General features: G+C 39.8%; 3 protein-coding genes across 6 annotated transcripts; 2 read left to right on the top strand and 1 right to left on the bottom strand.

The window, feature by feature from the left end:
* Nucleotides 1-124: 124 nt before the first annotated feature.
* LOC104802878 (uncharacterized protein At3g03773) lies at nucleotides 125-3037 on the bottom strand. Its single transcript, XM_010526692.1, has 6 exons — nucleotides 2929-3037; nucleotides 1770-1953; nucleotides 1169-1325; nucleotides 927-955; nucleotides 790-835; nucleotides 125-466 (listed from the first exon to the last, which is right to left on the bottom strand). The coding sequence occupies exons 1-6, from the start codon at nucleotides 2931-2933 to the stop codon at nucleotides 432-434; spliced, it is 456 nt and encodes a 151-aa protein (XP_010524994.1). The 5' UTR covers nucleotides 2934-3037; the 3' UTR covers nucleotides 125-431.
* Nucleotides 3038-3874: 837 nt separating this feature from the next.
* LOC104802879 (probable inactive leucine-rich repeat receptor-like protein kinase At3g03770) lies at nucleotides 3875-7897 on the top strand. 4 transcript variants are annotated; one of them, XM_010526694.1, is made up of 7 exons: nucleotides 3875-5613; nucleotides 5696-5829; nucleotides 5923-6163; nucleotides 6252-6454; nucleotides 6551-6679; nucleotides 6773-7031; nucleotides 7701-7897. In XM_010526694.1, exons 1-6 carry the CDS (start codon nucleotides 4260-4262, stop codon nucleotides 7001-7003), a joined length of 2292 nt encoding a protein of 763 aa, XP_010524996.1. In that variant the 5' UTR covers nucleotides 3875-4259; the 3' UTR covers nucleotides 7004-7031; nucleotides 7701-7897. The 4 variants fall into 4 exon arrangements, with proteins under 4 accessions (XP_010524996.1, XP_010524997.1, XP_010524995.1 ...); XM_010526695.1 differs by having other exon boundaries at nucleotides 6773-7021; XM_010526693.1 differs by lacking the exon at nucleotides 7701-7897 and having other exon boundaries at nucleotides 6773-7125.
* Nucleotides 7898-8253: 356 nt separating this feature from the next.
* Nucleotides 8254-11843, top strand: LOC104802881 (BTB/POZ and MATH domain-containing protein 4-like). The gene is made up of 4 exons (XM_010526697.2): nucleotides 8254-8744; nucleotides 10257-10602; nucleotides 10713-10992; nucleotides 11166-11843. The coding sequence occupies exons 1-4, from the start codon at nucleotides 8377-8379 to the stop codon at nucleotides 11498-11500; spliced, it is 1329 nt and encodes a 442-aa protein (XP_010524999.1). The 5' UTR covers nucleotides 8254-8376; the 3' UTR covers nucleotides 11501-11843.
* Nucleotides 11844-12316: the final 473 nt, after the last annotated feature.

A 12316-nucleotide genomic window follows, 5' to 3' on the forward strand; every position in this document is an offset into this window, starting at 1 on the left:
CCAAACTCGGGTAAATCATCTCTATTTCCCGATAACGAAATTTCATCAATCCAACTAACACTGGTTAACTTCCAAAAGTTAATGAGAAGAATTCTCAAAGAGAATGCGGCAACAAAAAAAAAAATTACATATTAACACAAGCTTTGTATTTCATAAAATGGATGGTCAAAGCATAGGCAGATGATGTAGTAATAGTAGTAGCGAGAAGCATGAGTGTCTGTCCCTATTACAAACCATTTGTTAGAGATCACAGTTTCCTAGAGTGCTACTGAGACCATAAGCTAATCCACTCAACAAACTAAGGGAATGGTTTACGGGCAGCCAAAACAAGAATTGTGAGTCTTTACTTACACTGACACGGCCGTGATGGCTCTGTAGGTTTCCGGCCCAAGAAGAACAGAAGCAGAGCCGCCGGTTCGTGGGTTCAGAAACTAGTTGCCTCTTGCCTTCTCCAGATCAGGTAGATCTGAGAAACGCTTTCTAAAGATCAGTTTCTTCCCACAAACAAATCGGTGTACCGAAAAGGAAAAAAGGGTCCAAAACAAAACAACAGACCGATCTTAATAGTTCCTCTAAAACATCGAACTTTACAAGTTATATATCGGGCGTTTAACAGTCTGTCAATCAATCCTCGTCTATACTCGGAAGATCTAAGCTGCACCAAAATGTTCGACATGCCCATGTCTCATAATCTCAAGTTCTTAACATGCAAGTGTGAGTATATGATTTGCAAAATGAAATTCAGTGAGTATGATTGCTGTATGAAGATCAAAGAGCGTTGAAACTTACAGAGCATTCCATCGTCATCACTACCTTCACCTTCACCATCAACAAACTACGACGAAAAAAGGGACAATAATTAGACATTAACACGAATAAAAACCATTAAACCAACAGAGGCTGGCTTTCTATGAAGAAAAATTTACCGCAGACTCATCGTCAGAGGCAACATCAGCTGCAACATAAGATTACATGTCTAGAGTTAGAGACAGTGACTGAAGGAGATTGAATATTAACGGGATTGTCTATTCTATGTGATCTCTGACTTAGCTGGTTATGCCATCCAAACCAAAGTAAAAATAATTGTTTGGCTCGTTGAAGATGAAGATTTCAGACAAAACCCCCTGAGATTTTACTGAAACTTGAAACTGCTAAATTTCGGACTTACAAGTGGGCTCCTCGTCCTCATCACACCATTTATTCCAATCAACTTTAATGTAAGGTGCAGGTTTCACTCCTGATTTCAGCAAGCTTTTCCACCAACCCTTTTCTTCTTTCTGAACTGAACATATAATGTTCCTTAGCCCCACATTCGTTTTACAACCCTGTACCGTGAACAGCAGAAGTTACAATACAATGTAACAAGAAGTGAGGAATATGGACTTCCAGGAAAAGCCATAGGTCGAATGTTTGACACATCAGAAGTATATTTCTAAAACCACTTCTTTCAAGCATCCTTTTTCTAAGGATCTCATAAACTTCAAAGGTAGATTACGCTTGCATCTCGACTTGCATAGTTTCACATCGAAATTGGACTCATAGCAGCACTATGAACTTCTGTTGACCACTTATGCTCGATACTATGCAACAATCTTTGGGTCGGTGAAGTAAATCATGTAACTTTTCCTAAAAGGTGAAAATATGATCTATTGTTGAGAGTGCAGGCAAGCACATATTCCATTAGCTGCTGACCTATTCTCCATGGAAAAAACAATGTAAAATTACACTAAGAAAAGGACACCCTGATGCAAGAATGGAATTGATCTTACCGCAGGCACAATTTTCCCGTACAATTCCACGCTGAATTCAAAGCGCTTGCCTTGGGCACCAACAGCTGAGAAACTAAATGCACCATGAGGCTCACATTTCACTGAAATGTCCTTCGCATCAGGTAGGGCGACTGTTAAATAAACCTTATCAGAACGTTGGGCCCAAAGAACTTCCGGGTTATGACTGCAAACAAGGAAAAATGATAGCTTCAGATTGCTGCATTACTCAAAGTCAATGAACTGTGTGTAGCATAAACCTTGACGACACAAGAAAACAGAAAAATGCAACAACTAAAAGAGATGATCGATTTTTACTAGGTATAATACATGCCAAACATCTAGCAAAAGTTCAGGATCTCAAATTTCACTAGAAGTAAACTTTATTCGAAAACTAAAGTAATTCATTTGAACCAGAAGTTAAAGTTACCCGATGGAACAAACCAAAAATGGGAATCTGCAGGACATTTTTCAGAGAAATTGTATTTCTAGGGAATACTTTTCTCAGTCCCGATTCTGTTAAAGACGGAGAGTACATATAATGGACGATGAACAGCTCCTTCGTGGGCATGACTTTGGTATTGCCTCTAGAATAAACCAAATGCATAGACGCTTTCACAGAGGCAGTCCCGGTAGATACTATCCATTGACTCCACAATTTTATATCCCAAAACACAGCAGATTTTACAAGAAATATCTATCAACATTCTTCACGAGAATCAAGCAAGAGAGTAATGGTCGAAACCCGGAATTGTAACAAACAACATCGCAAGAATCAATTCACTCATATCCTTTCAGATTCATATCTGGGTGTCTTTTATCTTCGTATTCCTCGCAATTAATCCAAGGCCCAAATTTTTGCACATACTCCGCGGGCATAAACCCTAGAGATTACGAAATATGAAAGTTTTACATTCTCAGGAATCGCACCGAGAAGCCCACGTCAAAAGCAACAGCTAAAACGATAAAAAAAAAATCTCCGATTTTTGAACTTTGGGAAAGGAAGATTGCACCATTTTAAACATCACAAGAAAGGAGATTAGACGAATCTTGCTACAATCGAATCGGATTTCGCTCTCGAATTAAAAGAATCGCACTTGAAATGCGACAAGCTAGAGATCGATCAGTTCGTCCGATTCGAGAGAACCGGACTGGTACCTACCTCATCTCCTTAGCCTCCAGTTGACGGAAATCAAAGACGGCGAAGAGCGAACGGAGAACAAAGTGTCGAAGCTCCAAAGAGCGAAGAGTGAGCCGAGACACTCAAGTATCACTTATCAGGGCAAACTTCATATTTTCTAGCCCCAACAATTATGCAATATTACATAAAGACCACACCACTTTACAGAAATCAAGAATAGCCCCAAAATGTTATATAAGTTTCACTTTGGACCCAAATTTTAATTTATTTTCTTGTACCAAATCCCAATTGGTCTTGCATAGCATAAGGCCGGTCAGTCCATTTCGTGGGAAACAATCATCGCATATATATGACATTATTATTTAACGAAACTAAAATTTTTTTTTATTGTAATTAAATGGGAAAAGATTTGGAATCTCTCCATTTTCAAGGGAAAGGAAAGCTTGATGGACCTTTCTGATAAAGACACCGAAATGCTTAGTGCTTACGTCACTCTGAAAGTGAAAACTCATATGTGCCACGAACCCACCTTTTTGAGTTTCTACTAATTAATTAATTAATTAAAACTCAATTAATAAAGTATTGGAAGAAAACTCACCAAAAATAATGTCAACATCTCAAATTTGTAGAAAGATTTGTTATGATTACGATGAATTCGTTTTTAAAAAAATTATACCTTTTTTACATAGAACTCATATAACATTTCGTTTGGATTTATATTGTTCAGATTTGATTTTAAAAAATAGTTTTTAAATGATTCCTTTTTTATTATATTTAAAATTATTTTTTATGTTCGTTTTGATTTTTTTGTTTGACTTCAAACTAAAATTCAATTACATGTAGACTTCGCTATATTTAGATTTAAAAAAAATGTATATCCATAATTCTTGTCCCTCTCCCAAAGAATCTTCACCTTTTTTATCTTTTTAAATTTTGGTCTTTGTGCTTTCTTCACCACAGCTTTTGCCCGAGTGGGTTCTTCTTCATCTCTGGTCTCCCTTTTCTTAAAAAAAAAATCCATAACGTTATTACAAAATCACGTGTCAAGTTTCAAACGAGTTTAATGGCTTCAGTGTAAAGATAAACTTCCTGATTGTTTGGAAGATGTCCCTTTTCTTGTTTCTTCTTCTTCTTGCAAGCTCTGTAATTACAGTAACAATGGAGAGACAGGGAAGATGTCGGCTAGTGCGAGTGGGATTCCCCATGCTGTGTATTTGCATGTGAACACCTTCTGGGTTTTTCTCAAAGTTTTTAACTTTTTTTTTTCTTGACGATTCTTGAGCAGAGGGCCCAACTCTCTGCTGCCATGAGAAGAGAGAGAATCTTTCTATGATCTTGATTCGATCCTGTGTATGACTTTGTTGGATATGGAGAAGAAGCTCTGTGTTCCAGCGTTGCTGGTTCTGGTTTTGCTTTCTGCCTCCATAGCCGATTCTCAGCAGTTGCAGTCATCTCAATCCCAGACCCTCTTGAGGATTCAGCAGCTCCTTCACTTTCCACCTGCTCTAAGCCTCTGGAACAGCTCGACGGATTTCTGCAATTCTGAACCGAACCCATCTCTAACTGTTGTCTGCTACGGAGACAGCGTCACACAGTTACACATCATAGGGAACAGGGGAGGAGCTCGTCTCTTACCAAAGAGTTTCTCCATGGATTCTTTCGTGACAACCCTTGTCAAGCTTTCCGACATTAAAGTTCTCACCTTGGTTTCTCTTGGATTATGGGGTCCATTACCTGGAAAGATCGACCGTTTATCCTCGTTGGAGATTCTCAACGTCAGCTCCAATTTCCTCTTTGGATCAATCCCTCATGAACTTTCCACACTAGCGAATCTGCAGACGCTTATCCTGGATAAGAACATGTTTACTGGTGAGTTACCAGATTGGATTGGTTCTTTATCTGGTTTGACAGTGTTGAGTTTCAGAAAGAACATGTTCAACGGGTCATTGCCTTCTTCACTGAGTGGCTTGTCGGCTCTTAGAGTTCTCGATCTTGCGAGTAACCGGTTTAACGGGGAAGTGCCCGGTTTAAGCCATTTGACAAACCTTCAAGTTCTGGACTTGGAAGGGAATTGTTTAGGATCTCGGTTTCCTAGGCTTGGTGACAAGTTGGTAACTCTCATACTGAGCAAGAACAGGTTTAGGTCCGGAATCACATCAGAAGGAATGAGTTCCTTTTATCAGCTCCAACATTTGGATCTTTCGTCCAATACGTTCATCGGTCCGTTCCCTACTTCCGTGTTATCTCTCCCCGGGATAACTTATTTGAACATCTCACACAACAAATTCACTGGTCGGCTCAACGTGAATCTTTCTTGCAACTCCGAGCTTATGCTTGTTGACCTGTCATCGAATCTTTTAACCGGAAGCTTACCTACCTGTCTTAAGCCGAGCTCCAGGAACAGGCTAGTTTCATATTCGGGTAACTGTTTGGATACTGCCCTTGAAAACCAGCATCCGGTTTCGTTCTGCAGCAATGAAGCTCTTGCTGTTGGAATTCTTCCCCAGAGAAAGAAGAGGAAGATTTCAAAAGCCGGTCTTGCCTCGGGCATAACTGCAGGTGTTAGCGGGTTAGTTCTGCTTGTTGTTGTCTTGTTCGTGTTTGTGAGACGAATAAATGCCGAGAAAACAGCAAAGAAAGCTCATCCAAGATTGATAATGGAGAATGCTTCAACTAGATATACATCTAAGTTGCTGTCAGATGCAAGTAAGATCGCATCCTCCATGTTTTTGCGTAATTTCTTGTCACACGTCTCGTTCATTTACCGGGTTTCTGATCATTTCAAAAGGGTATATTTCTCGAACAATGACGCTGGGAGCTGTCGGGATTCCGGCCTACAGAACATTCTCGTTAGAAGAGCTCGAATATGCGACCAATAACTTCGAAACATCAGCTTTCATGGGTGAAGGTTCTGAGGGACAGGTAAAAGCTTACATATTTTCCTAATCTCCATAGTTTAACATTCGAATCAATAACCAAAAGTACGATTTTCTCGTCTTCGATTTGTTCGTTCAGATTTACCGAGGGAAGTTGAAAGACGGGTTCTTTGTCGCTATCAGATGCTTGAAAATGAAGAAAAGCTGCAACACCCAAAACTTTATGCAGCATATCGAGCTCGTTGCTAAACTGAGGCACCGTAACTTAGTTAGCTTTCTCGGGCACTGCTTCGAGTGTTACTTGGACGATTCTACCGTCAGCAGAATGTTCCTCATTTTCGAGTATGTTCCTAACGGGAACCTCAGGAGCTGGATTTCGGGTAAAACCTTGAACTTGCCCCGAAAACATATCGGATTCCGATCTTTTATCTACACTAACTGAGAATTTTTTTCGTTGTTTCTGTGCAGATGTGCATATGGGACGGTTGCTGACATGGGAACAACGTATAAGCACGGCCATAGGGGTTGCGAAAGGGATCCAGTTCTTGCATACGGGTATTGTTCCGGGTGTTTATGCGAACAATCTGAAAACAACTGACGTTTTGCTGGACAATAACCTCGGGGCGAAAATCAGTAGCTATAACCTTCCATTACTCGAAAGTGTCGGAAAGGTACATTAAAAATCGAAACTTTCATTGCTACATCGAAAAGTTTTAGGTGCTTCTATGATCTAAAGAGCTCAATACTTTCTGGGGTCGGACGGGCAGAAGATGTCTTCGAGTGGGCGGAAAGACGGAGAAAAACTCGATATTTACGACTTTGGAGTGATCTTACTCGAGCTGATTGTAGGGAGGCCATTGAAAACAAAGAGTCAAGTGGATGTTGTAAAGGAGCAGGTAGATAAGATATCATCATATCATATGGTTCTCTAGGTTTAGACATCGAAGCTCTCGGATCAAACGAGATAACTTCTGATATCGGGTTTACAGATACAAGGGAGCGTTTCAGAAGAAGATGCGGCGGCTCGTAGGAGCATGGTGGACCCCACGGTTCACAGGGAATGCTCTGATCAGTCGTTGAAGACGATGATGGAAGTATCAGTGAGGTGTCTCCTCGAGGATCCGTGGGAGAGACCGTCCATCGAGGATGTCCTTTGGAACCTGCAGTTCGCGTCTCAAGTTCAGGACGGCTCGCCCGGCCGTGCGACAGCGTCGTCCTAGCTTCCTCCGAGTCTGAACGTAAGTTCAGGTGCTGCACTTCTTGGCATCATGCTGTTCTTGATATCTGTTGATTAAGGATTCAAGATCACATCGATCTCTGACCTGATGTCGGAATTGGGTGGCATTCCAAGAGATGATCGATTTTTACTAGGTATAATACATGCCAAACATCTAGCAAAAGTTCAGGATCTCAAATTTCACTAGAAGTAAACTTTATTCGAAAACTAAAGTAATTCATTTGAACCAGAAGTTAAAGTTACCCGATGGAACAAACCAAAAATGGGAATCTGCAGGACATTTTTCAGAGAAATTGTATTTCTAGGGAATACTTTTCTCAGTCCCGATTCTGTTAAAGACGGAGAGTACATATAATGGACGATGAACAGCTCCTTCGTGGGCATGACTTTGGTATTGCCTCTAGAATAAACCAAATGCATAGACGCTTTCACAGAGGCAGTCCCGGTAGATACTATCCATTGACTCCACAATTTTATATCCCAAAACACAGCAGATTTTACAAGAAATATCTATCAACATTCTTCACGAGAATCAAGCAAGAGAGTAATGGTCGAAACCCGGAATTGTAACAAACAACATCGCAAGAATCAATTCACTCATATCCTTTCAGATTCATATCTGGGTGTCTTTTATCTTCGTATTCCTCGCAATTATTCCTGGTATGATGATGTTGTTGCAGGCACGGAGAGCAAGAACGGTAGAGGCGAGGTTCTAGTTTGGTTCCTCTCTTTACGTAACAGATGCTCTTTTATTTACGTTTTGTTCTTGTCATAGTAAATAAAAATATAAAGTTCTCTTGTGAAAAAATTACTACCCTTTTTCTCTCTAATATTTTGTAAAATCTATTTATATTTGTTTGACATTTTGGCATTATATCAAAAATACTCTATCTTTCTCTAGCTATGAATTTGAATTTGTGATATATATGATTAAAAATATAATTTTGTTTACATTAGTTATAACGTTAAATTTATAACGTTTGTATTAAATGATTATGTGAAATATATAAGGTATAAACATAATGAATAGATATTATTATAAATTTAACGTTAAGATTATATTTATGATTAGATGTATATGTGTTGAAGTTAAAATAATGAGATTATTTTGATAATCACCGGAATTTTTACATATTTGTAATTTTGTATAATTGGTGAAAAAATAAACCAAAAGATATAAACAGGTTTACCAAACACTTCGTCCCAAAACCATAAATATATTAATATCCTCCTAGTCTCCTATTCTCTTCTTCCAACAGGGAGATTTTCTGTCACTTTCTCAGGAAAATCTCGAAAGGAAATCCGCCCGAGAAAATTCGGAAGAAAAAGGCGAAGAATTGGAATTCGTAATTCGAAATGCCATCGCCACCGGCGTCTTCTTCCCTCTCCGTCACGCAAACCATAAACGGATCGCACAGCTTCACCATCAAGGGCTATTCACTGGCCAAAGGAATCGGGATCGGGAAGCACATCGCCAGCGACACCTTCACCGTCGGAGGATACCAGTGGGCTATCTACTTCTACCCTGACGGCAAGAACCCCGAGGATAATTCGGCCTACGTCTCGGTCTTCATCGCCCTCGCCAGCGACGGCACCGATGTTAGGGCTTTGTTCGAGCTCTCGTTGCTCGATCAGAGCGGGAAAGGGAAGCACAAAGTCCATAGCCACTTCGATCGTGCCCTCGAGAGCGGCCCTTACACCCTCAAGTACCGCGGAAGCATGTGGTTCGTCGCTCGTGATCTTCTCTGATTTTCTAGCTTTGGTTTTTCTGTTCTGTCTAGGGTTTAGGGGAGGTGAATTCAGCTTGATACCCATTTTAGGTGGTTGATTTTATTCGAGTTCCTTTTTCGTCAACATAGTGTCAGATTGAATTTCTTAGAATATGTTTTTGGTTTCATGGGAAACTGAACGTGTAACCTAGAAAAAGTCTGCGGATTTCAGAAGCTTGAGACCGTGTGCGTTAGGAATACAAGAACACAGGGTCATAAATGAGTAAATTGCTGTTTTTTTTTCTCTGATTCTTCAGTTGGAAAAGGATTTCCTAGGATTAAGTGGACAAATTTCTCTATCTGTTTGATTTTCTTTGCGATTGGATGGGGACTAAGGAGAAAGAATATGCATAAATGTGAAAGGTGGATTGGAAAACCACGGATGAGCTTTGAGAAAAGCCTTTGAAGTAAGAAAGTTTCTTTTTTTTCCCTGCAATAATAGATGTTGGTTTCTGAAATTTTCTCGTTTGGATTTGTCATTAAAGTCTTGGACTTTAAGCATGTAGCAAGGCACATTTTAAAAATGCATATCAGATTGTTCTGAAAATGCAAAAACTGGTAGGTGCTATTCCACCAGCTTGTAGCAATGGTGCTGAATTCAGCAAAGTTGGTAGTTTGGTTTCCCGATATCATGTCTTTGCTTGAAAGTAAAAATTTTCTGGCATTTTGACGTGGTTTTGGAGACTTTGCATGGCAGTGAATCGATTTTCCTTTGGATCGTAGGTTAATTTGGGGGGTAGGAATTTCGTTTGTTATTTGCTTGTGCATTGTACACTTGCTAGGAGTGATTTCACAGTATGCACACATGGATCTATCCATGGTTTGGTTATTTTCCTTCTCCTCTATAAGCTTATCAACTATTTCCCTTTTTCATGATGTGATTCCGTTGTATGTTCCCTCCTTGTATGGGATTTATTTTTTAATTAAAGGTGGCTAACTTATTGGCCTGTTTGCAAAGAGAATGTGAAGTCTAACAGTTATAGCTTCACTTCTCGTTATCCCATTTGTAACTTGTTACTACTTTATCTGTTATTCCTAAAAGAAAATATAAAAGCAGAAATTTTCTGTGGTAAACTTTTTCCATTTAGTTTTTAAGAAGTTTAGTTTGGATGCTGTTGCTACGGTATTAACGTTTTGAAATGACTCACTGCTTAATTTGAGATTGTGGAGCACGACCCTTCCTTCTGAACCAAGACTGAAGACATTTTGATAAATTGTTATGTGCATTGTGGCTGACTGCTGATTCAACCCTGCTAATGTGGTGATAAACTGATAAAAAGAAAATTAGTGTTGATGAATGCGGAGATCAAATTGTACTGTTTTCTTTTGCTTTCTTTTTGTTTTATGATGCCTTAGATTTACATATCTTGTTTCATATTAGAAAGATCATTAACCTTTTGCTTAACTTCTTACTTATCCAAATGAATCCTTTGTTAGTTTAATGCATATTCATTTTGTTATCAATAGGGGATACAAGCGCTTTTTCCGAAGAGCTATGCTAGAAACATCTGATTTTCTGAAGGATGACTGTCTTAAAATTAATTGCACTGTGGGAGTTGTGGTCTCCGAAATAGATTGTCCAAGATTACATTCAATCCATGTCCCTGCATCTGATATCGGATCTCATTTTGGGATGCTGCTGGAGAATGAGGAAGGTGCAGATGTAACATTTAACGTGGCAGGCGAGAAGTTTCGTGCTCACAGGTTGGTGTTGGCCGCTCGGTCACCTGTCTTTGAAAATGAGCTGCTTGAGGGAACTGGGGATGAGGACCAAGAGATTGAAGTTTCTGACATGGAGCCTAGGGTTTTCAAGGTATCTGTCTTCAGCTTCTGACACAATGTATAAACATGATGTACTACTACAAGCACATTGCATTTTTTTTTCTCTTCTTACTTTTTGCTCTTGATGCATCTGTTATGAAGGCTTTGCTGCATTATATCTACAAGGATGCCCTTATTGAAGAAGCCGAGTTGTCAGCTACTGGTTCATCTGTTGGGCCATCTGCATCAGACACGTTGGCTGCAAAGTTGCTGGCTGCCGCTGATAAATATAGGTTACCTAGACTCAGTCTGATGTGTGAATCTGTGCTTTGCAAGGATATGTCTGTAAATTCCGTCGCAAATATTCTGGCACTTGCTGACCGCTACAATGCTACTGCCTTAAAATCAGTTTCCCTTAAGTTCGCTGCAGAAAATCTTGTCGGTATGATCCTATGACTCCTCACTGGTTTGATATTCTTTTCTCTGTTTTTCTTGTTCGTTTCTTCTTGTGGATTCTCTGAAAACTTAATGTTTGCAATTTACCCCATTTGCTTTTCTGATTCAAGACTACATCCTAACTCAATTTACGGTTGTCCTTAAACTCTCCCCAAACAGCTGTTATGCGGTCAGATGGGTTCGAGTATCTCAGAGAGCACTGCCCTTCACTTCAGTCTGAGCTTCTGAAAACAGTTGCGGGTTGTGAAGAGGAGTTCAGTGGAGGGAAGACGAGAAGCGTGTGGGCGCAATTCTCAGACAGTGGTGCTGACACAAACGACAGAAGCGTAAGGCAACAAACATGGGAGATCAATGGGGGAGCAGACAGAAGCCAGAGCGTTTGGGTTCAAGTTGTGAACGGCAATGCAAGTGGTAGAAGAAACCACAACTGCAACAACAACAGCAATAACAACAACGATGATGACAATGACAACAACTCCATGCCTGAAGATTGAGCAAGTAAATGCTAAGATAACAAAAAAAACCCTAAAGGGAACAGAGATTGTTGAAATCCGGGTAAAGCTGAAACGGGTAAAGAAGTAAGGAGCAGATACGGATTTTAGCTATGGTGCTGAGATCTGAGCAATTAAGGTTTTCAGCTGATTTGTGGCTGAACAGACCAAACCAAACGGGGTTTGAGACAAGTCTTGTTGTATTGTTCTGATAAGATACTCTGTGACCAACTGTTTTGATTCCGAAACTCAACCAACTATCTATGTTGTCAATATAACAGTATATGTTTGTTTAGCTTCTGGTCTCTGTTTGAGTCCAAAATCTCAAGTCTTGTACGTTTTTGAAGCGTTTGCATGGATTATAATTATATTACCAAAGCAGCATCTGACAATGGTGGGCAAAGATATGTGAAGAATGCTAAGATATATGATCATTTGAACCGAGATGGTGGAATAGTATCATGTAGTTGACGAATGTTAACCACCGAAAAACTGGACATGGTAAACATCAAATCTCCCATGGTGCCGACTCTTCGTATGATGAACTGGTGGAGGGCTACGATGGAAATGTATAAAGTTATGTCCTTAAATGGAAATATTCTATAAATCGGATGTCTATTTTGTAATTATCAAGAATTGAAGATGCTGCTGACTGCCGAGTTGTCCGTCTCGTCTTTGTCAATCACGTATCAAAAACAAAAAGCGCGTATTATCCAACTCTGAATCCGTACAAAATTACAAATATCTTGGCTCGCCTCTTTGAGATGAGTTTCCATCGTGCACGCCTCTCGTAATCTCTTTCCAACATGAAACATGCAA

This window comes from Tarenaya hassleriana, unplaced genomic scaffold (genome assembly GCF_000463585.1).
Source record: "Tarenaya hassleriana unplaced genomic scaffold, ASM46358v1 Cleome8, whole genome shotgun sequence".
NCBI classification, from domain to species: Eukaryota; Viridiplantae; Streptophyta; class Magnoliopsida; order Brassicales; family Cleomaceae; genus Tarenaya; species Tarenaya hassleriana.

What these genes read in the sequence shown, in the direction of transcription:
- LOC104802878 (XM_010526692.1), bottom strand. An exon ending in CCTCTGACGATGAGTCTGCG is followed by an intron (nt 836 to 926) that starts GTAAATTTTTCT and finishes TTTTCGTCGTAG; the next exon opens with TTTGTTGATGGTGAAGGTGA. An exon ending in TGATGACGATGGAATGCTCT is followed by an intron (nt 467 to 789) that starts GTAAGTTTCAAC and finishes AGCGTTTCTCAG; the next exon opens with ATCTACCTGATCTGGAGAAG.
- LOC104802879 (XM_010526694.1), top strand. Translation starts at nt 4,260, where the DNA reads ATGACTTTGTTGGATATGGAGAAGAAGCTCTGTGTTCCAGCGTTGCTG. An exon ending in TAAGTTGCTGTCAGATGCAA is followed by an intron (nt 5,614 to 5,695) that starts GTAAGATCGCAT and finishes TCATTTCAAAAG; the next exon opens with GGTATATTTCTCGAACAATG. An exon ending in TGGATGTTGTAAAGGAGCAG is followed by an intron (nt 6,680 to 6,772) that starts GTAGATAAGATA and finishes TCGGGTTTACAG; the next exon opens with ATACAAGGGAGCGTTTCAGA.
- LOC104802881 (XM_010526697.2), top strand. Translation starts at nt 8,377, where the DNA reads ATGCCATCGCCACCGGCGTCTTCTTCCCTCTCCGTCACGCAAACCATA. An exon ending in AAGTACCGCGGAAGCATGTG is followed by an intron (nt 8,745 to 10,256) that starts GTTCGTCGCTCG and finishes TGTTATCAATAG; the next exon opens with GGGATACAAGCGCTTTTTCC. An exon ending in CGCTGCAGAAAATCTTGTCG is followed by an intron (nt 10,993 to 11,165) that starts GTATGATCCTAT and finishes CTCCCCAAACAG; the next exon opens with CTGTTATGCGGTCAGATGGG.